Raw genomic sequence first — 24,038 nt, 5'->3', positions numbered from 1 at the left:
CTACTACTACTACTACTACTACTACAACTACTACTACTGTAACACTTTCTGAAAATGTACATTATCAAGTTTTGAAAGTTTGCTTCTCAAATAACAAGTCAAATATCTGAAATCATTATCTAAACATCATCACAAACAAAAAATACATTCAGCACTCTTTTCTTTTAGATTCAAGCAATAGTTTTGTAATTGAATATACAAGTCCCTTCTATTTCTCAAAGAAATCAACACTGTTCAACGAACTTCCAGAATCATGTTCCCCTAACTGAAAAGTAATATGGATCTCACGTAGATCATCTTATTAAAATTCAAACGAATAATTTTATGCACGAACAACTTTGTAGAGAACACTGGCATCATTTCGTTTAATTTATTTTATTGTGCATAAAAATTTGTAGTGAAAGAACTTAAACAAAGGTTATTGACTTGAATAAACAAGAGCGAAAAATAACTCTAATGCGGATCCCTTTTCATCAGAATTTGCAGATTCTGTAGCAAAAGAAGCTACACGATTTCCATTGTATGTCTTATACCCTAGATCATACATGTAACAGATTGTTATGATATGATATGATATGATATGATATGATACGATACGATACGATACGATACGATACGATACGATACGATACGATATATGATATGATATGATATGATATGATATGATATGATATGATATGATATGATATGATATGATATGATATGATATGATATGATATGATATGATATGATATGATATGATATGATATGATATGATATGATATGATATGATATGATATGATATGATATGATATTTGTCAGTCAACTTTACAATTCACAGTTATGGTGGACCTTCACATTTCTGTTTTTCGATTCACCATCCCTTTAATACATACAACTCTTTTCTCTTTGTGTATTCTTTGCCGAGAATTTCTTGATTACTTTCTAATGTTCTGTTAAGACTGAATTGCTATGTGTCCTTCCTTCTCTATCCTCTTCTATTCTCTCCCTCCTACCTAGACTGTCTACCTTCCATTTCTCGCTCACCTATTAAATATTGCATATTCCTTCCTTAATAATTTGCGTTATTTATTTATTTTCTTCTCTACCCTCAAATCCTACCTACTCTTAATCATTGTTTACATGTAACAGATTGCTCATCCCTATGTTAAAATCAGCAGCACTTTGAAGAGAACAACCACCAGTATCGCCACCCGTCCGCCGTAAACGAACACGAGATGGCAGTACAGTCGCTAATGCAATTCAAATGGGAGTTATGACGTGACTCCTTATGTAACAACTAGATGGCAGCATAGTAAACCTGACAGAAGTTGTTGCCGTCAAAGCCTATAAGGCCGAGCAATCTGGGTATAATATATGGTCTGGGCTTATACGTATAATGTATATTGCTCAAAGAGATGCCGTTAAGTAGATATCCAGAAAACTGCATAAGCATTGGCATACATCATGAAAAGAGTCTTCATCCAGCATATTCTGTCAAGTACTTAATACAACATTCCAAAGTGACATGTCCAGTATAGGACATTAGAACGTCAAAATCAATTTATCATCACCAGATTACAAGTTGGACACATAAAAATGACACTTTGTCACATAGTAAACAGAACACTTCCTCCGATTGTATCAACTGCCACATCATATAATTTATGACTGTCCATTATATCAAACTCAATTCCACTATCAAGACTTGTAAATCATTCTAAATAACCCCAACACTTTGTTAGAACTTAATTAAATTATTTAAATCTATCAATTTAAATCAGTTGTAATAAAGTAACACTACGTAAATTGTATGTAATAATTAGACAACGGAACTTTATGCACTGTAAAACCTGACAATATGCATGCAACTATGGAGTAAAAACTGTCGAAATATGCGCTAAAAATTGATATTCATGAAGTAAAAATGCACTTTAAGGGATTTATTTTGTTTAATAATATCATATAAATGAAAAAGAAATTGAAGGTACTATCATTTTTATTAAATCTATTTTTTCTACAAATGTATTATTCATTTTATATGTAAGTTATATTTGAATTGGTACATTATAAACTACATTATAAACTAACTTTCTATTCTATTATTCATGTGCTAAAAAGGATAAATGTTCATCTTCCCTCTTGCTTAAAAAAGTCCCTTGTGCAGACCCTTGTATTTCCCTATTTCGACTATGCGGACATTTTACTGACTGACCTCTCCAGCGACAACAAAATGAAACTTCAACGTGCTCATAATTTGTGTGTACGTTTTGTAAGCAATGTTCGTAAATATGATCATATTACCCCATCCCTGGAAGCAATAGGTTGGCTTAAACTAGATAAGAAAAGAAATTTACATTCACTTCTCTTTCTCTTCGAAATCTTGAACTCTTCTATTCCTTCGTACCTGTCGTCTCGCTTCACTTACCTTTCTTCCCACCACAATCCGAACACACGCTCTCGCCATGAAACAATACTAACAATACCATCCCATCGCACCTCCTCATACTCATCCTCTTTCACAATAGCCCTGCCAAGACTCTGGAATTCGTTACCTGCTAGCATCAGGGACTGTCGAAATAAAACTCAATTCAAACGCAAACTTACTAGGCACTTGGTCAGTAATTGAGACTCGTTCAGACATGGTTTCTTGTAAATAGTTCTTTTAATCTACCACAAAATATCTCAATATCCGGTAATTTCATCACTATAGAATTTTGTTATTGTAGGTTTAATTTGTAATTTAGTAAATACAAAAATATTCTTTGTTCTTAACTTCTATGATAAAATGTCTAGCTTTCATTAATCAGGTATTCTTGTCGTACTTTAATTTTTATTGTAATTGTAATTGTAAATTTAATATTAATTGTAATCTTATTGTTCATGTTATAGTTGTAATCCCCTGGTAGAGGGGCAGAGAAGGCCTGACGGCCTTATCTCTACCAGGTTAAATAAATAAATCTAATCTAATCTAATCTAACTTTATTTTATCTTTCTTTGCCGTTCATATAATACTATTATTATTATACCAACGATTTCTCCAGGATATCTACTGTGAAACTTCTCCTCTTACCTGTCAGAATCAGTGATTTCATTGTCGCATGTATCTAAATACATTAATGTTTAGTTCTATGAACTCAGAGTAAAAGTTCGAATGATATCCAGGCGACGCGTATTTTCGTTTTGGCTGCTGAAACATTACACTTAGTATGTACAATCTTAGAAAAAGAATATATTTTTATAAAAAGTTTTGTCGCACAGATACTTTACAAGTCCCAGAAATAATAAGGCAGTGTGCATGAGCAGAGGATGAGCAACCTCGTTCACAAGATAACGATTAGTTGATGTAATAAAATTAGTTTCGTTTTGTTGTATGTCTGATCATGCGCACTGCCTCCTTTCTGCGACAAAACTTTTTTCTAAGACTGTACAGATTCATGTTAAAGTGGAAAACGAGCCAACTTATACACTAGGGAGAAGTATTCGTTGTTGTCGCAGCAATTTCATGTCCTCAACAATAATTAACTAATTATTGGTTTTATTTCTCATATATAATTTTTATATTTTCTGACAGTTATTCTTATTTTTATCAGAGAGAGAAATTTGAAATTAGGTAATAAATCGAGCAAAACACGGGAAAATGTTAATATATTATGGTTTTAAATATGCAAATTGAATCAGCATAATTGCATGAATGTACTGTATGTTCTGGTCTTCTTGAGAACAAATATAGAAATAAACTTAATGTTGAGGTAGACTTACGATTTAAGTATCTATATCAGGGATGCGATACTGTGACTCAAGAGAGTCACGCATACTTTCCCCTTTCTTCCCCTTCCCATAACGCTCGAAGGCCGCCCGTCTCAATGCAATGCAAAGACATCGCAGTACGTATCTGGGAATACACATACACCGTAGTGGAGGTAGTAATATGAGTTCTTCAAACCGACACGACGTCGCGTGTTTCATAGTGATTGGGAGGACGACAATTTTTTGTCGTTAATAATGATAAAATCATATGTTTGATCAGCTCGACGCAATTCAGTTATATTTCTCACTACAAGACTTCCATTGCATTTTTTCACATCTATTCTTCATACAGACGCCATTAAATACATAACCAGAAAACTGCACAACCATTGGCAAACATCATGGACAGAGTCATCATCCAGCAAACTTCACGAAATAGTACAGCATTGCAGAATGAAATATCCACTACAGAATTTTAAACGTCAAGACCAAGTAATAATCACCAGATTGCGAGTTGGCCACACCAGAATTACACATTCTTATCTTCTAGACAGAACTCCTCCTCCAACATACACCAATTGCCACATTAGGATCTCTGTACGACATTTAATTTCTGAATGTCCACTATATCACCTTCATCGAGATCAATTCCATATACCAAAAGACTTATCAACAGTTCTAAACAACCCATCATTCAGTTCAAACTTAATTAAATTTCTGAAAGCTATCAACATTTACAAATGTATCTAAATGATTATTGTAATACAGTAAACTAATGTAAACTGTAAGAACTGTTTATGTACGTATTGTCGCGATATGACTTCCTAAGTTAAAGCGACATAAAATAAATAAATAAAAAAAATATATATATATATATATATATATATATATATATATATATATATTAAAACATATTTTAACAAATCTCATCATACAAACTATAGTAAGCATGTAGGCCTACTTTCAGGGATGTATGATTATTGTTGTGCAGTGTTTGCAGCAATTTATGCATTAATATTGCACTATTAACTTGTTCTTTTACAAGGTACAGAACGGAAGAAGAAACTGGAGGAAATGAAAAGCAGCTATAAACATAGACTAAGTGAAACCCCGTCTGAAAAACAAATTGAGAAAACAGTGAAGACACTTTCACTGTCTCGACGCATATTTTTAAAACATTAACATAATTTTCGAAGGTGCAATTGTTTACATGTCCTCTCACATTTCCTCCTATTAAAGCACCTCTTGAATTTCAATCAGAATTAATTCACTTGCAGAATAATATAGCTATCCAATGTTCAGGGATGTCTGGTCCTGAGATTTATAAAAGTCTGTCAGAAGAGAAGTTTCCATGCCTACCATTGTTTGCTGGACGATTAAAAGACAATGTTCGGCTCGACCCAACTATGCGGATAGTTATTTTCCAGATGAATATCATTAAAAGCGACATACGGAGCAGATCAACTGATTTTCATTTAGTGTGCCAATTGAGATTATGTTCAGATATTCAGCCCGATATTGACAAACTGGTGGAATTTCAAAGGCATGTTGGGTCCGATATGTTTAATGTAAGTATCAAATATGTGTAGGTTTATTACAGTCAAATTACTTATCAATAATACACACGTTGAATCATTATGATATTACATGAAATGATATATAAAAGTTTTTGCCAACGTTTTCGCCATAACCATGGCATCTTCAGGTCATATTAGAGGTGAACACAATAACATATAATGAACACTTAAAATACTCAGGTTAAAACAATCGTTAAAAAGTTTAAAAACTGGTGTGGTAGGCAGTTTGAACATATGCCATTAAAGAATATACATGTAGCATGAAATTAGCACCATGAAGAAGATAGAATTAACACTGTACTAATTGCTAAGTGTACAAAGAAATAGAATAAAAGTATAACAATCTTCAAATACAGGCAGATGCATTTCCCAAAATCACGAAACATGCTACAGATATGTAGGTCGCTCGTGCTGCTGTTTTATGGGCGTATGAAATCAAATCCCTGTAAAAATGTAATGGGGTAATGTAAGAAAATTTATTAAATTGGGGAAACTGGTGGAAGCTAAAAGGTATCAGCGTTCCTCTTCAGAATATATCCAACACGAATAATAATATTATGCGACTGTCTCTATTATGTTATTATTAGGGAACGGAATTTGGAGCAGTAAAAGCTAGTATTGGCATCTACACAGTCATTTGTTTACAACCCTTTATACCAAGTCCTCTCCTCCATGACATACTCGCAGATCTCTGCACGTCAACAACAGGTGAACGGGACAGTTGTCGCATAAGAACTTCAACATGCAGGTTTGCAGTTCAGAGTAGTGAAGTGCAGGTACAATGCCGAAAGTGAAACCAACTAACAATACAGTATTGAAAGACTATATTTGTAAAACCTCCAGATCAAGTATCAAAATTCATGAAACAATTCCCTAAATTGTCGCTTCCCCCATGTCCAGTTCCTACGAGATGGGGGTCATGGTTAGAAGCTTGCAATTATTACGCACATCACCTCCAATCTGTGAAGAAAGTGGTCCAGTCTTTCGATACCGATGACGCGGCTGCGATTCAAATACGCCAGGAACTGCTAAATGATGAAACAATCGAGAAAGAAGTCACGGATATTAAGTCAAATTTTGGATATTTACCGGATGCCATTATTCAATTAGGAAAGTCAGGAGTAGAACTAGTTGAGCAAATAAATATTATGAGGACTATTGTTAAATAGACTGAGTGCAGTAGAAGGTGAAATAGGAAAACGTGTTGGTGAAAAAATGAACAAAGTTTTGATTAAAAATGATGGCTACGATATTCTTAGTCGGATATCAGATGTACTAACAAAGACGTGTCCCAATGACGTCATTCAACATGTGAATTTAATTGACGTATCTTGTTTCAAGTACTCTCTAATTGTCTCTGCAGATGGAGAGCGGAGTTTTTCCATGTTACAAAATTTCCTTCCTTGCAACAGAACAAAGTTGTATTTTGAAAATTTGAAAATAATATTTACAATTTATTATAACAAGGCATAACAAGGCATAGCATTAATTGAAAATGCCATTTCGTTTCGATCTACATATTCAGAGGCGAGTTCCATACAGAAGACAACTGTCTATCAACATCAATATGTCTACTGACACGCGAAGATGCAGAGGTTCATATTTAATTATGTATATTTGTAATGTTGTTTATTGGTATCTTGTGCGTTGCGAAGAAAAGCACATGTAGTTCAAAAAGAAATGCAGATTATGTATGTAGGTCACTGTATGTCATTAAACTATTCCATTTGTTTATTTTGAAATATATTTACAGACGTTGCGTGTAAGTTTGTATGAAGTGGACTGTACTCTTCCATGCGCCGTGACGCAGCTCGCTTGACAGTCACTGAGCTACGAATATCTATACTACGTTTCACCATTCTTTATAATACTCCAAATCCCTTTCCCTGGTTATTATAGTGTTCTGTATTGCGCTATGTTACTTACAAACTAGCTTTCAAATACACCACTGACTTCGACATAGCTAGCGGTTTGTTTTCATGCTAAATGAAGAGTCCACTGCAAGAATGATGGATGTCACTTTCTTATCGAAAATGAACCAAGACTGGCAATGCATAGCTTAAGACATATAGAATGTACATACAGAGTTATATGGCATTAACACTGATAGTCATTGTCCAGTAATGATCGGAAAATCACAGTTAAGCTTTGAGCGCTAAGCATTTCAAACTTTCAATTGCTTCTCCTGCAAAATGTATTCCAAATAACATCCATCATTCTTGCAGTGGACTCTTCAAATGTCAACAGACTGAGTTCCACTCTATCGTATAGAGTGGGTTGGGTAAAAGTGTATCTCATCCCTACTTGTGAGTTTCGCACCCCTGATCTATATAATTGAGCCAGACGTCGCAAAGCAACATTAACCACCCCACTGATAAGTCTGAAAACTGGTTAAATTTTTCACAATAGTAGTGTGAGAGGCATCAGAACCTCCAAAATTTGGTCATCTCACCTGGAAGAAGAGACAGAAGCAGACCCACTGATAATAGCGGTAGTACTTTTGATCGTCTGTCCTGCCACGGGAGTTGTCGACGCCCTTGAATGGGACATCTCTGCCGACGGTTTTGTTGAAGGCCGACTTAAGAGTATAGGTGGAGTGGATCCAGCAGAAGGTGTTGAGCACGTCCTCGGGGATTTCTTTGGTGTGAACGCAGTCGATGGGGTTGCCCACGTACTGCCGAGTGGTGACTATCAGACTGAAGGCAATCAACATCATCACAGTGATGCTGTAGTGGAGGCGAAACACGGGCGAATCGACGTGGAAATGGCTGACTTTGATGAGGTTCTTGAGGCCCCGGAATATGTCCAGCATGGTGCAGCACTACTTTACTGTGTCCTGAGAGTACTCAGTAACTGGGACTGGTACAAATGTCACAGAGCATAACGAACCTTACACAGTTCGAACTAATCATATTTGTGTCAGAAATATAATGCAGCGTGTCAGTGTGAAATTTTTCACGAACTTTGGAGGTTATGTCTTCCGTTTTCTGAAAAAATTTCTTGTCGAGAGCGCTTGATTTTCCTTCACTGTAATTCCTCCTGCACTAAAATGCTTATGTAATTTGAGCGCAAAATTAAGATGTAATATTTTTAATTAGTGTCATAAATAATGTACCTTTTTTATTTTCGCCACCACCATTGCCTTCTCTAAGTGTGTGTTTCACCGCATGTTTTTTTCTTTAAATAAATAAGTTTCTGGAAGCAATAGCGCTTTATAACTTTCATGCGTGCACAAAAATATTGTAACTACACTTAATTATTTTCCGTCATAAAAATTGTAAGTTAAACGATACAATTTTATGAATAATGTTCCTCTTTTGTAGTCTGGGATAACAAGCGCAGTCAATTATAATATTTCTGGATTTATTTGGGAAAGTAGTGTCATTTTTTTGGGCATTAACGAAACCGTTTTCTTCACAACACAGCTTCGTAAACATTCAAAGCGCTATTACTCATATAACCGCCAATAGTCCAAGCGAAAGCTAAAGATTTTTGTAATAAAGTGGACAGGTATTATGAGTGATAAACGAACATAAACTTCTTTCTAACTGCAGACAAGAATATTATTACCCACATTGACAAGACAAGCCGAAATATCGAGACTTTTTAGTACTAAAAGAGGGTTGTCGATTCTCACAAGCGTAACAGTCTTTTGCTTGTTTCATTGCTTTACATTTGAGTATTCATAGCGCCACAGACAATGGCTGCCACTGAAGTGCTTGAACCTTGGCTCGTTCGGCGTGGTAACCTCCTTCTTCCGGATGTTTAGATGACGTGTTAAAATGTCGGCCGGTTGCTGTCTAGTGAAGAAAGTCCTTAACATATTTACCTATAACCCAATTTCCACACGTAGTACCCGAGCATAAAAATTGCATTGAACAGTATTATGAGGCTTAATAATAGCTCACTTGCCTTCCGCACCGAAGTTTGAGTTTAAATGTGCACCGCAAGGTATTACATTCATACCTGAGTCATTTGTAAAAGAAGAAAGTTAATGTCAACTTTTTTATAATCAACACATTTCTTACAGTGACTACACAACACTCATTTCGTGTTTCTTGTAAAGTTATGCAAGTTCAGTTTGTCGTAAATGAACTAAAACAAGCACGAGACATTAAAACATTAAATGCGGGAACACAATCACAAAATTATGGTGCGTTATAAATATTTTTGTACCATCTACATCAGTTGTCCAACGTCACTTTAATGTATGTACTATTTCTCAAAATAAATTTCAAACTATTTGTAGTACGCTGATTCCGGGAGAAATGCAAGAGCCACAAAAAATATTCCAAGATATTTCAAATTAAATAAAATAAATATGTTACTAGCGTATGCATTTCTTTCAGTATTTAACTTGAATGCATTTATAGTTTTCTGACTAGTTCTAATAAAAGCACTTCGAAAATTCGATTACATGATACAAATTCCGAAATTATATTTTATGTTACAACCCAATAAACTGTCTTCTTATGCTTGACTGTAACTCCAAGCGAACACATTGTCTTCAATTGCTTGATTTTCATACGATATCGCAAGTTCAGTTACACTTGACGGACGTTCCATACTTCACACCCCGTCCTTGCTACCAATCAAAACACGTCTTCATCTTGTCTTCAGGTGACTTGCCGCCACGCCACCAATACGCGACGCGAAGCCGATCGGGGCGTCTGTCCAACTGACGGTCCCCACTTCCCAGATACCTCAGGTGGATAACTTCTTCCTCCATATGTTAGATTCTCTGTATATAACCGCCTCCCCTTCCTCTTAATATATTTCTCTCCCTTACTCCTAAATCTAAAAGGTCTAAAAATGTCTTCGGAGCGTCTCGGCAAGATTCGTGCTCCACTGCATGCTGGATGAGACCTTCCCCTTTGTCTGTGTGTTAGGCCCGGCTTCCTCTTATTTTTAACTCACTCCGCTTCCTCAAGCGTGATGGTAAGATGTTTCCAGGTTGTGTTATCCAACAACTCGTGTAGCTGAGACAACACGTGCACTGGAAATGGTAATTTTCTATCGGTCGTTGAAAAGTGATACAGTATTACATGTGGAGCTGGGATCCTCATTTTTAAAGAATAAATTACCGTTCGGGAGAATTTTCAAAATCAATGCGAATGTCCGGAAATTGAACCTGTGGACTGGATCGTAGTCAGAATTATTTTTCGGGAGGGGATTACAGAATGATGTTACCTAGTGTTATGCACTTTTCATTTCATTTCTTACATATCAGTAGTCATTACAACTCCATGTTGTTGAGCTACACTTCCTAGCCAATGAAGACATATCAGTAATTGTTCTTTAGATGAAAGAAATAAGTTTATTCTTGTTTTTGGTTCCATTATAGATCCAAGTTTTTCAAGACATTATATGTTTGAGATGGAGGAATTCAAAAACACTCACAGAATTGAGACAAACTTAGTTTATATTACTATACCTCTTCTTTTTTTGGGTCCTTCGTTACTTGAGTCACTTAATAGTATATTTGCTCTTCTCACATTTCTTCTCTAAAATTTTGAATATAAAACAAAAATTTACCGAATGTAATGCATTAATCTCAGAGACAAAAAAGAGATTTTGTTCATTGCAAAAATCTGATTCACTTTTCAGCATATGACTTCGCACTTTTCAAAATTACTGTAATGGTGAAAAAGTTATAAGATACTGTATTTGAAAAGTTTGCTTTACTTTTCACTTTGCAAACCAGTTTTGAAAAGTGACAGTGTAACAGAAATGCAAAATAACAAGTTGAAAAGTTTAATGGTGGATAATTGTTATTTCTGAATAATTCTTTTTTTTTGTTTCACGAAGTGTATGTCACAATCATTTAATTGATTTGTTGATACAAAAATAGTGTATGCGTTAAAGTTGCGTGATACTGCATGATAAATCACAAAGAGATGGATCTGCTATCTTATTTGACGTGAGCGAAATGTCATAATGTTGCCTCGCCCAGTTGTCCGATAATAATTCTTAATGCAATATAATAATTACTGAGTACTTTTAATGCTCATATTTCTTAATCTTCACATTCAGTTTTCCTTCAGTAACTCCCAGTAAAATGACACACCCGAAACAACAGAAAACAAACTTTTCCTCACCTGATTCAACTGTCGTAATCCATTTGTCTAATTCTCTCTTCTTCAATACTTGACACACTTTACTTCTGAACGCACTTTCTTCAAAGCCAAGAATTCTCTGAGAAATTTTGATAAGAAGCTTACAAAATAAATACTAAAAAGTGGCAGGAGATTCGTCGAATCCCTGTATGCGAGAAACATTTATGATATTCGTGGTTGTGTTTGTAAGCATGGCTGGTATTGCAAGGGTGTTCGGGATCTGAAATAAAAATTCGGTATTTCTTTTCATTTCTGTCTCTATATTCCCTGCATTTAAATTAAACAAGGCGGAGTCCTCTACTTGTATGTATGTATTTATTTACACTGCAAGTGGGCAAGCACCCGGTGGCAGTGGTATATACAATATAAACAATACACAATAAAATGATAAGCAATACACAATAAAATTTACAATACACAATACAATTTTACAACACATATACAATTTTATACACAATACAATAAGAATACACAATACAATTTAACACAATAATATTAAAACATAAATAAAATACCTAATTTTACAACACAACCTACATAATTATGCACAGGTCCTACATAAGTTTCAATAGTCTTTCACTTTACTCTCATCTCATTCCCCGTAGTGGCACTATGACGCATTTCACTGACACTTCAGCACACATTTCACTGACACTCTGTAACACATTTCACTGACACTATAGAAAACATTTCATTGACGCTATAAATTATCACTCATCGAAACTGTTCACTGCACTGTAAAACCATAACTTCACTGACTCACCTCGCTTCACTGATACAACAGTTCAAATAAGTCAAATAATTACATCCTTATGCATACTTATAAACAGAACTACATTTAAACTAAACATTTCTAGTCTAAGGCCCTCTTACACGCTATTTTTAAATAATTTACAATTCAAACCAAGGAAGTAAACTCGTCAGGCTAGATAAATACATGTCACCTTAAAAAATTAAATGTTAAATGTCACCTTAATTTTAATTTTCACTTTATACACAACTTTTTAAGTTATTCTTGAATCTCTTTAAGGAAGGACCGCTACAGGTAGGTCATTCCAATCATTTATAGTTCTATTTAAAAATGAGAATTTACCTACATCCGTTTTCTGTTTCCTACATTTGATTTTGAAATCATGATCGTTCCTACCATAGTACGTTGGCTTTTCTAACCGAGCCGTTATGTCTACCCATGCTTTCTGACCTAGATGTGCTCTATACAATGATGTTATTCTAGTTTTCCTACGTCTGTTTTCCAAAGTTTCCCATTTAAGTTCTTTTATCGTATCGTTTCCATCTTCTCTTTTACCTTTAACAAATTTAGCTGCCCTATACTGGATTCTTTCTAAGGAATTTATCTGATATATTCTATAGGGATCCCAACATGAAGTTCCGTATTCCATTAACGGTCGCACTAACGTTAGATATGCTATTTCCCTCGATTTGGGGCTAGCCTTTCTCAAGATTCTCATAATAAAGTGAAGTGCCTTCCATGTTTTACCCGTAACATTATCAACATGCTCTCCCCAAGAAAGTTTGGAGTTTAAATACACTCCTAGGTATTTACAACATTGTTCTTGCGGAATTACAACACCACTGAATTCGTAATTAAGACTAGTTTCCTCTCGGGTTTTACAAAATGTTATAGATTTACTTTTAGAACCATTTATTTTCATCCTATGCTTTAACGCCCAGTTATAAATGTTATTCAAGTCTGTTTGAATAGCATCTACATCTGAATTATTTCTAATCTTTCTATAGATAATGCAGTCGTCTGCAAATAGCCTCACATTTGATGTAATATTCTGGCATAGGTCATTTACGTATATTATAAAGAGTAATGGACCCAGAACGCTGCCCTGTGGCACCCCTGAACTTATATTTCCAATTTCCGATATTTCATGACCTACTCTAACTCTCTGGGTTCTACCTTTTAAGAATTCTTGGATCCATAGCACCACTCTTTTATCTATTCCTAGCCTACTTAACTTTTCTATTAATATGTCATGTGGCACCAAATCAGATGCTTTCGAAAAATCAATCACAACTGCATCGATTCTTCCGCCTCTATCTACCTCTTCAGCTAGATCCTGAACCAGCGACGTAATTTGACTATCACATGAGAAGCCTTCCCTAAAACCATGCTGGCGGTTGTAAAACCAGTCTTTCGCATTTAGAACATGACGAATATAATCCGATATCAAATGCTCCATGATTTTACATACGACAGATGTAAGGCTAATCGGTCTGTAGTTTCCGACATCTAATTTATTTTTACCTTTATATATGGGTACCACTATAGCTGATTTCCAGTCACATGGAATAGCTGCTACTTAACTACTTCATAACCGTTTCCTCATTCCATGAGCCTAGACTCAAGACAGTACAATTGGTAGTCAAAATGATTCACACATTAATATGACGCCAGTGAGTTGCTTGAAATTATAAATAATAATAATAATAATAATAATAATAATAATAATAATAATAAAACTGTATCATATTTTTTCTGATAATTTTCGCTTTTAGAAAAAAAAATGTATAATGAACTGAAACCGAAAATTGCATTTTTTTTAATTTTTTGTTTGTATGTCTGTAGCCACCGTCGTAGCTCAGTCGGCTAAGGCGCTTGCCTGGCGATTCGGAGTTGCACTCAGGCGCGGATTCGATTTCCGCTGGTTGGGGTTTTCCAGAGGTTTTCCCCAACTGTAAGGCAAATGTCAGGTAATCTACGGTGAATCCTCAGTCTCATTTCGCCAAATATCATCTCCCTATCGCCAATCTCATCGACGTTAAATAACCTCGTAGTTGGTACAGCGTTGTTAAATAATCAAGTAAAATAAAATGTCTATGTTGAAAAACGTCTTAGTTGTGAGATTATATTCATATGTATTAATTCTTTTTTTTAAGTTAATACTTGTATACTAGAATGTATTTTCCTGTTTGTGATTATGTATTCAGTCTCTTTTCATTATATTATTATTATTATTTTTAAGTTAATACTGATTGTGTATATGTATTTAATCTCTCTTTTTTATTTTATTTTTATTATTATTATTATTATTTTTAAGTTAATATTTGTATACCGGTATGTATTTTTCTGTATGAGATTTGATCCTGGTTGAGTGGAAGAGAAGGCCTGATGGCCTTAACTCTGACAGGGAAAATAAAATAAAACTATAAAACTATGTTTGTTTCCTTTTCACGCGATAATGATTAAACCGATTTGTACGAAGATATGTATGTAAAATAAGTTAGGTCCTACCTAGATTTAGGCGATTTGGAATTCAAAAATACTTTCTTTAAAAGGAGGGTTATAAGGGGGACTGAAGTAAATAGATCGAAAAATCTCGCTTATTATTGATTTTTTTATAACATTACATAACAAACGTTTCTTCCAAAAATGTTTCCGACAAGTTTTATTCTAAAAAAAATTATGTAGGACCTATATTTAATTAGTTACACGAGTTTTAAAATAACATTGCTTTTATATCCGTGCCGTCTTAATCAGGCTGATATAATAAAATGAAAAGAAATGACTCTGCGATTGTTTAAGATGGCCTTGTACAACAAGCGGCAGATATTCATTTAACACTTTTTTAATTTATTGAATACGCCCGAACGAATAAAATTTATATTCAGGGGATATACAAGAACAGGTACATAATATTTAGTGCAACATAATATAACAAATCATAAAGTTACAATCTGTGAAAAACATAAAACATGACAAGAATTAAATAATTGAAATAAATAAGATCAGTAAGGTATTACTGAAGTTTTAGGGAGAAAGAAAAAACGTTTGAAACTATCATATAAATAAACCAACCGAGAATTAAAATAAATAGTCTTGCCAAAAACGTTTTTACCTAAACATTTCTTAAAACACCAGGAATCTGGTAAAATATTGTATTCTAATGGAAGTGAATTATAAGTTGTTATTAATAATGCTAATCTCTTTCGTACCATAAGTTACTGCGCAATTGTGAGAAAAAAATTATAAACATAAAATTTACTCTGTCACCCCTACCATCGACAACTGCACATCGCAGAGCCAAAATCAGCAGTGGTTCAAGAGACACTGAAGACGACGACAAATAGCGTCGAAACGGGCCGTCTGTCGAAGGTAAATACCTTTTTAACAATATCACAATACCAATACCCACAAAATTGCAACTTCATTCAGAAAACTAAAGAACAAAATTGCATACAAAACAAATAATACAACACAGAAATACTTAAATAACCACACTAAACATTCAAATATATATAATTCAACTGGAGTTTACAAATTAAAATGCAATAGTTGCCCACATTTTTACATAGGACAGACAGGAAGATCCTTTCATACAAGATACAACGAACATATTAAAGCTATAACCAAACCTTACATTACATCAAATTATGCAGATCACATTATCGACAATAATCATGACTACAATAATATAGAAACAGATACGGAAATTTTACACATCACACCAAAAAGGTCACAGTTAAACATCCTAGAACAATACGAAATATATAAGAATACAATAGCACACCCACAATATATACTTAATACGCAACTACAGTTCAATACACACACATTGTTTGACGTCATAGTAAGTCATAGTATACAGACAACCAACCCCCACCATAGGAGCAACACACCCCCACCCCTACCATCGACAACTGCATATCGCAGAGCCAAAATCAGCAGTGGTTCAAGAGACACTGAAGACGACGACAAATAACGTCGAAACGGGCCGTCTGTCGAAGGTAAATACCTTTTTAACAATTTTAACACTTTTAACGTGTGACAGAGTAAATTTTATGTTTTTAACAAAGTGTTAACGAGAACTTTAATGAATAAAAAAATTATATTTGTTTGTAGCAAGTGCATGGGTATGACTAATAATAATAATAATAATAATAATAATAATAATAATAATAATAATAATATGACACTACAGAGAATTGGATACAATTTAAAATTAATACCACAGTTAATTACTTTAGAAGTCCACCGCTGTGAAGTAACGGTTAGGATGTCTGACCGTGATAAACAAGTGGGCCCGGGTTCAAATCCTGGTTGGGACAAGTTACCTGGTTGAAGTTTCTTCCAGGGTTTTCCCTCAACTCATTAAAATAAAATGCTGGATAACTTTCGGAGCTGAACCCTGGATTCATTTCACTGACATTATCACCTTAATTTCACTCAGACGCTAGGTAATCGTCGCAGTTTATAAAGTATCATAAAATAAACCAAGTAAAAAGTACTTTAGATTTAGGATATGTTAAATTAGCTATTTCTACCTTTATATTCCTCGTATTTATTAACTATTTGTACAGAATAATATTTTATTAGATTAAAATTAAGTTTAATAATTCGTTAAAAGCTTTTGCACGTTAAAAACGTTTCAGGTGAATCTTTCCCAATACAACTGTTGCCAAAATCACATTTATACAGCAACTGATTTTAAAACGGCTATAGACTAAATACTGAAATGAAGAAGTATCAAAATACGCTATTCATTTATTAGTACGTCATTATTTTATCGTAATTGCCAATATGAAAAGATCATACTCCGGGTGGTGGGTAATCAGGAAATCCTACGATGCACATAATTTCTTACAATATAAAAAAATAATGAGGAAGGAACTGCTAACATAATGAGTATAGGTTGCGCATTCTATTTGATCAATGTTGTAGTTGAAGCATAACCTGGGCCATAAATAAGTATCGAAACATAAACACCCACACCCTTATGGTGAATGTGAGGGACAAAGCAGCTAAAAACTTCATCTTGTTATTTGAATGGCACAGGAACAATGACATGTGTTTCACTTGTAGTTTACAAGCAAAGCTGTCTGTAGAACCTATGAAAACTTCGATATTTCTTGAGATGCGTATGTTCTATTCGTTGTCCATTGTGTAGGCAATTAAGGAATCGTTTCTATTGATTTGTGTCAGTTCATTTGAAAGCAAGGTCCATCTGTCACTGACAGTTGAACCTCAGCGTTAACGTTCCAAGTATAAACAGTGATTAATAACTTGGATATGGACTATCGAAGAATGATCTTTAATGTCTCTAGTAGCTCATTTCAGAGCATGTTTTTTGTTGAGGTCAGATATACTTGGAGGAACTGTGGACAATTTTTGCACAGATATTAGATATATGATAAATGAAACTCACTTGTTTCGTATGACATCTGAACCTGTATGATCTGTTTACAAATGGCCTCTAATAGTCATTTCGTATTGTTGTTTCCATGACAACGAAACCAAACATTAATGTGAAGTGTTGCTTATAAAATAGCATTCAAAGATGATAGTTGAGGTGAAAAGTTCATTTTACGAGTAAACAGACCAACGAAGAGTTCTTCGTGGTCTGAGTTTGCCTATTTGCTCAAAATTATACGCGATAATAACCTTAACTATCATACAACAACAAGAAATATCCTTTTGTACGATATGTGTCAAAATATTGCGAGGGACATTCAAGAAATCCAGCAGTGAATAGACTTAGAAGTTTTATAGCAATCATCATATATCTAGAAATTGTCACAGTGCGATTTTCAAGTCTTCGGACGTTTCAAGGAAACTAGGAAATGACAATATCTTTACTGACATGTTTAAGATCCGATAAGTTACGAAATTTAAAATATATTTGCTAGTAAATTAGTCTATAACTTACTAGCAAATACACGTTATAGGAAAGGATAAGTTTAGTGACGTCGTACACAAGTGTTTCAGTGGACGGTATTAGAATGATTGTCAGAACATACACGGAGATTTCTTCTAGATTTAAACTTTCATAATTTTATCAACAGTAATCTCACTAGAGGTTTTGATTTATCTAGAGAAAATAAAAACTCGAGTGTGTTATGATTAGCTGTTTCTTGTTATCAGTTGTGCCAACTATGGACTCTTCATTGAACTCTGTGGACGGTTACTAGTCAAGAAGGCTTTGTTGATTCAGTTTCATTTTTATTAAAACATTTGCATTCCACTTCAATCATCCGGATCCCAGTAATCAACGTCACTTGAGAGATGATTTTTAATAAATCTTAGTATTAAACAATCTCTGATATGTGACTATCCATAATATCATATAGCAGAAGCTATAACAAACATAACCTAAATAATATAAACGCGTGCTAGAAAAGTTTTAATTACGGATGACGAAATAAACAACGAACGTTTTAATTAACGATGATGAAATAATAAATAAACATGAATAATTTTGAAAGAAACAATTATTGAAAGTACAATTTTCAAATTTTAATGTTTTAATTGTTGGTGGTTCAGTTGATGTTATATTGGACGTGTGCGTAAAAGAAGTGAACTCGTTGATGTACAGTACATGGTGTATCCCTCAACTTATTCAGGATTTCCGAATGGTGCTCTTCATTTATCTGTAAATAGGTTTTGAGGGGAAATGCATATCTATGACCAGTGATCTTTATTAATTCTTGTTCTTAATTGCCAATGCGAGTCATATTTGAAAGTGCTGTGCATCGACTGGAGTGGTTTGTAATTTTCTGTTTTTTGACGTCCAGACCAGTGCAGTTTGAAATGTTGGCGAACAAAGAAACAAATGCCAGGGTAGTGATAAAAATAAACAAATGCTAGGGACGCTATAAAATTAAACGAATGCTAGGGGCGCGATAAAATTGTGCGGTAAGCAGCCATGATTGGTTGAAAGACTTCCTTTCGTACCGTTTTATTGATCAAAAGTAGTGTGACGTAGTAAAAGTGTAATAGTCTAGAAGAAACTACTTTTTTTTTTTCCGAACTTTGCGCTTACGTGTTTTGGAATCAAGAAAATTTATACTGGATCATGAATCTCATTTCTGCCACCAAACCACTGCTCTGCGCGTGTAAATTATTTGGTCTAGTGTACATCACTTACATAAAAATTGATAAAGGTGTTGAAAATATTATAATTGAAACCAAATTTCACAGTTTTATACGGAGCACATTACATATTATTGTAACCTTTGCATCTCTAATTGTCCACATTTTTGTATTTCTGCCTAAGTACCCCACAAGGTCAACAAATTACATTGTGGCTGATCTGATCTCAAGATGTTTGCTGTACGGAAGTTGTGCGGTGTCTATCAGTATGGGCGTCGTAAAAAACAGAAAATTGGTCGATATTTTGAGGAAGTTGACGGTCATAGACAAGACACTACTGGGATAAAGTGCGTGCGTAGTGAACAAGTTCATCTTTCGTTTGCAGATACTTGAGCTGCTGCTGGCTGCAACGATTGTAACTGCTTTGTTTTGCTATTGCAATTACGTCTTTGGAACGGGTTTCAAAGACCTGAGGTTGCACTTAGAAGGAATTGCTGAACTTCAGATCCTGATCATGGACTTGCTTTTCTCCACCATCGTCCAAAATATAGGATGTCGGTATACAATACTGAACGAACATTTGATGTCAGTATTCATGTCGTCGTCACAATATTTTTGCAAAGCGACCAAATCATTTGATTCAGAAATATCACGAATTCGACATCTGAGGCTGATTCAGAACGAACTCTACGAAATATCTGAGTTAGTGAATTCGTGTTTCGGCCTTAATGTCCTCGTTGAATGTACGAGTGTGTTTATCCAGCTTGTGTTGCGTGTTTATTTGTCAGTTACGTTTTTTGATGGCACTCTGAATTCCCACGTGAAAACCTTCTTTGCTTTCGTCGTGTTGTACGTATTAAAGTTGACGATTATTTCTATGTCTTGTCACGTGACCATCAAGTCATCTCTGAAGACACTGATTATAGTGCAGAGGCTGTTGTTGCACCCGCTATTGAGTCGACGTATTGTAATTGAACTGCAAGAGTTTGCGGGACAGATTGTGATTAACCGCTTATGTTTCACGGCGTTTGGTGTGTTTGCTGTGGACATGACACTTTTCCACACAATTATTGCTAGTTGCATCACGTATGTTGTCATGATGATCCAGACTTAGTTTTACTCTCTCGTCACATTTTGCGTAAATCAAAAAATTATTCGAAAGCAGGTTTTTGCCTGAACAAATGGAGAATGTAACAAAGAAATTAGGTTTAGAGGTAAATGTGAATAAAACGATGTATATGAACACCTCCAAAACAAGGGTTGCTACTTACTTACTTACTTACTTACTTACTTACTTACTTACTTACTGGCTTTTAAGGAACCCGGAGGTTCATTGCCGCCCTTACATAAGCCCGCCATTGGTCCCTATGCTGAGCAAGATTAATCCAGTCTCTATCATCATATCCCATCTCCCTCAAATCCATTTTAATATTATCTTCCCATCTACGTCTCGGCCTCCCCAAAGGTCTTTTTCCCTCCGGTCTCCCAACTAACACTATATATGTATTTCTGGATTCGTCCATACGTGCTACATGTTCCGCCCATCTCAAACGTCTGGATTTAATGTTCCTAATTATGTCAGGTGAAGAATACAATGCGTGCAGCTCTGCGTTGTGTAACTTTCTCCATTCTCCTGTAACCTCATCCTTCTTAGCCCCAAATATTTTCCTAAGAACCCTATTCTCAAACACACTTAATCTCTGTTCCTCTCTCAAAGTGAGAGTCCAAGTTTCACAGCCATACAGAACAACCGGTAATATAACTGTTTTATAAATTCTGACTTTCAGATTTTTGGACAGCAGACTAGATGACTAAAGCTTCTCAACCGAATAACAACAGGCATTTCCCATATTTATTCTGCGTTTAATTTCCTCCCGAGTGTCATTTATATTTGTTACTATTGCTCCAAGATATTTGAATTTTTCCACCTCTTCGAAGGATAAAGGGCTGGTACCTTGAATAATGAAATATTAATAAATGCTGTAAATTATAAGGAAGTGGAAGCATTTAAGTATTTAGGGTCATTGGTCACCTATGATAACGACTGTAGCAAATATATAAAAGAGAGAATTGCAGCAGGTAATAGATGTTTCTTTGCTTTGGCAAGAGTAAGAAATACACGGTACCTGTCGAAATAAAGCAAATTAACAGATCCACAACACAGTAATAAAACATGTAGTTATATATCGACGTGAAGCCTGGGTTATGACGGAAGAAATAAAACTCCAGTTGGAAAGATAGGAAAGGAAGATATTGAGGAAAATTTATGGACCAATACAAGATAAAGATGGCTGGAGAATAAGGACAAATAATCAATTGTACAGGGACATCATTTTATTTTTACTAACATTTTTAATATTAACCTGGCTATACCTTTTGCTACCCTTTCCCACGACTGGAGTTCGATGATACTGCGTAAAATAAAAACAAATCCCTTTACTAGGTATAAGAGGGAAGAAAAGTAGTTAATCCATTTACGTAAACTAGGAAATATCGTAATTTCGAGTTTGATAATTTTCATTAAGTTTTTGTTTAATCAAAATACAGTACAGTATTAACAATAAGTGTTTTTACTCACGAACTGAGCTGTCCATGCGGACGTATTCATTATGCAGTGTATATTATACTGTCTACAGCACATTAGCGTACACTATAGAGAATGAAGTTAAATTGTAAAATAATCAAAATATGGATATTTAAACACATTTTTGAAAATGGTGACCGTTCATTTCGATACAGGGTTCAGTCCTTTTGTGCATATTATCGCACTGTAGATTATTGTACCTAATTCCAATTACCAGTTTCGTCCTTCGTACTAATAACTCATGTTGAAATAATTCTGTACCTACTCTGTAAAAACGAACCTTACGTACTGTAAATTAAATCTTCACTTCTGTCCGATCCGAAAAAATAAAATTACTCAGACATGCTATCTACTGTCCGTCCAAGTAGTTATGTCGGAGGATCGTAGGAAGGGGGGGAAATCACGTGACAATTAATTATTTAACGAGGCCCTTTTATTTAAGTTATTTTAAACAGTTGCATAATATTGCGTAGACGTCCAATTCCTAACAGAAATTAATGTTTTCAGAAAAGACTAAGACAGCCCAGCCACTAGCCTTTTCAGCGGCGTGAGCAGAAGCAGGTGGGCAAAATCGGGATGCGACGTAGGCAAACGGACGACAGCACCTGTGCGAAAATATGATTCAATATTGAAAGCTGTTTCGTCACTAGAAAACGCGAACATATTTCTGGAACGTACTATACTCAGTACTGCTTGACTGCATGTACGCGGCCTCGGTTGTGTTGGAAGTTTACTAGTAGAAGGGGTGGGAGTGAAGTACATTCAAAAACTCAGGTACAATAAAAATTGAAGTAAAAATAAAATGATGTCCCTGTATAAGAGACCTAATATAGTAACACAGATAAAAGTTAAAAAAGTAGAATGGGCTGGACATAATGATAAGAATGTATGGTGGCAGAACGATTAAAAAGATTTTTGATGGAAATTCAGGAGGGAGAAGATACAGAGAAAGGCGGAGGTTAAGGTGGTTGGACTGTCTGGAGGAGGACCTGCGAAGGATGGGAGTTAGAAGATGGCGGAAGAAGGCAGAAAATAGAAAGGAATGGACTGGCATCGTTAAGGAGACACTAGCTAAACTTTAAGAGCTCCATGCCAGTATAAGAAGACGAAGAAGAAGAAGAAGACGAAGAAGAAGAAGACGAAGAAGAAGAAGAAGACGAAGAAGAAGACGAAGACGAAGAAGAAGAAGACGAAGAAGAAGAAGACGAAGAAGAAGAAGAAGACGAAGAAGACGACGAAGAAGAAGAAGACGAAGAAGAAGAAGATGAAGAAGACGAAGAAGAAGAAGACGAAGAAGAAGAAGAAGACGAAGAAGAAGAAGACGAAGAAGAAGAAGACTTTTGGCTGTTCCACCGTTTGCTGGAATTTAACATCAATTGTTTCGTAACTGTATACTAGTGCCATCATCAGGGCAAAATGATTGATAGTCGCATCACTTGAAGGGTCGTTTACTCTGTCAGGTCCCTTACGCCTGACTATTGCAAACAACTGGGAATTTAACCATATTGTGCGCAACATAACACAATAACATTCTTCACTTGTTCCGAAAATCTGCACTCAAAACGGGACAAGGATACGGGTAGCCACTTCCGTTTTATCAATGTTGCCGTTTCCCCATTCATTACCAAAAGTCAAGCAACGGTAAGACAGGTTCTATCGTATTCCTATTGTGTATGCTTTAAAATTGGGACTAAAAGAACGAAATCTTTTATAAACCAGTGGTGCACTTATTTCAAATGTTTCCCATGTAAAGAATCAGTGTCATATAACCTGTCTTCTATAATATTAATAAATTATTATTCATTAGTTGAAAAGAGGTGTATTATTATCATATGATTATAAGTTTATTGCTTTTACTCGATTTTGTATTCATTCTCATCACCACAATCAAAATAATAACAAGGAGTAAAACATTTCAGCCTTTTAAACAAATATACATAATGGAATACATCCAGTAGTCTATACATTATTGGTCTATATCTAATTATGTACCTCTCGGGTCCTTTTGTAAATACACGCTTACGACACCATAATTATAATTAAGGTAGGTGTCCCTGATATGGCCATGCTAAGGTTTGAGAATTTTTCTAGCCGCCATTTTGAAAAAAATGTAAACCACTTTTTTCTTACTCGTTCTCAGTCTAATGGACTTTCTTAAAACAATTTCCTTTCCTCATAAAAATAGCTTTAATTGT

General features: G+C 34.9%; 1 protein-coding gene across 3 annotated transcripts in view; it reads right to left on the bottom strand.

Moving 5' to 3' along the window:
* shakB (shaking B) overlaps positions 1-24,038 on the bottom strand; it is a 121,290-nt gene that overhangs the window by 66,239 nt on the left and 31,013 nt on the right. Inside the window, exon 1 of one of the 3 annotated variants that reach the window (XM_069846279.1) lies at positions 7,759-10,043. The exons of the other annotated variants lie outside the window; for them this stretch is intronic. Coding sequence (XP_069702380.1) covers positions 7,759-8,118 — 360 coding nt within the window. The 5' untranslated portion in view covers positions 8,119-10,043. Of the gene's footprint in view, positions 1-7,758; positions 10,044-24,038 lie in introns of those variants that run through there. 3 annotated transcript variants of the gene reach the window in all.

This window comes from Periplaneta americana, chromosome 14 (assembly GCF_040183065.1).
Source record: "Periplaneta americana isolate PAMFEO1 chromosome 14, P.americana_PAMFEO1_priV1, whole genome shotgun sequence".
NCBI classification, from domain to species: Eukaryota; Metazoa; Arthropoda; class Insecta; order Blattodea; family Blattidae; genus Periplaneta; species Periplaneta americana.
Note: the sequence above shows the minus strand (reverse complement) of the source record. Positions and strands in the feature narration are given on the sequence as shown.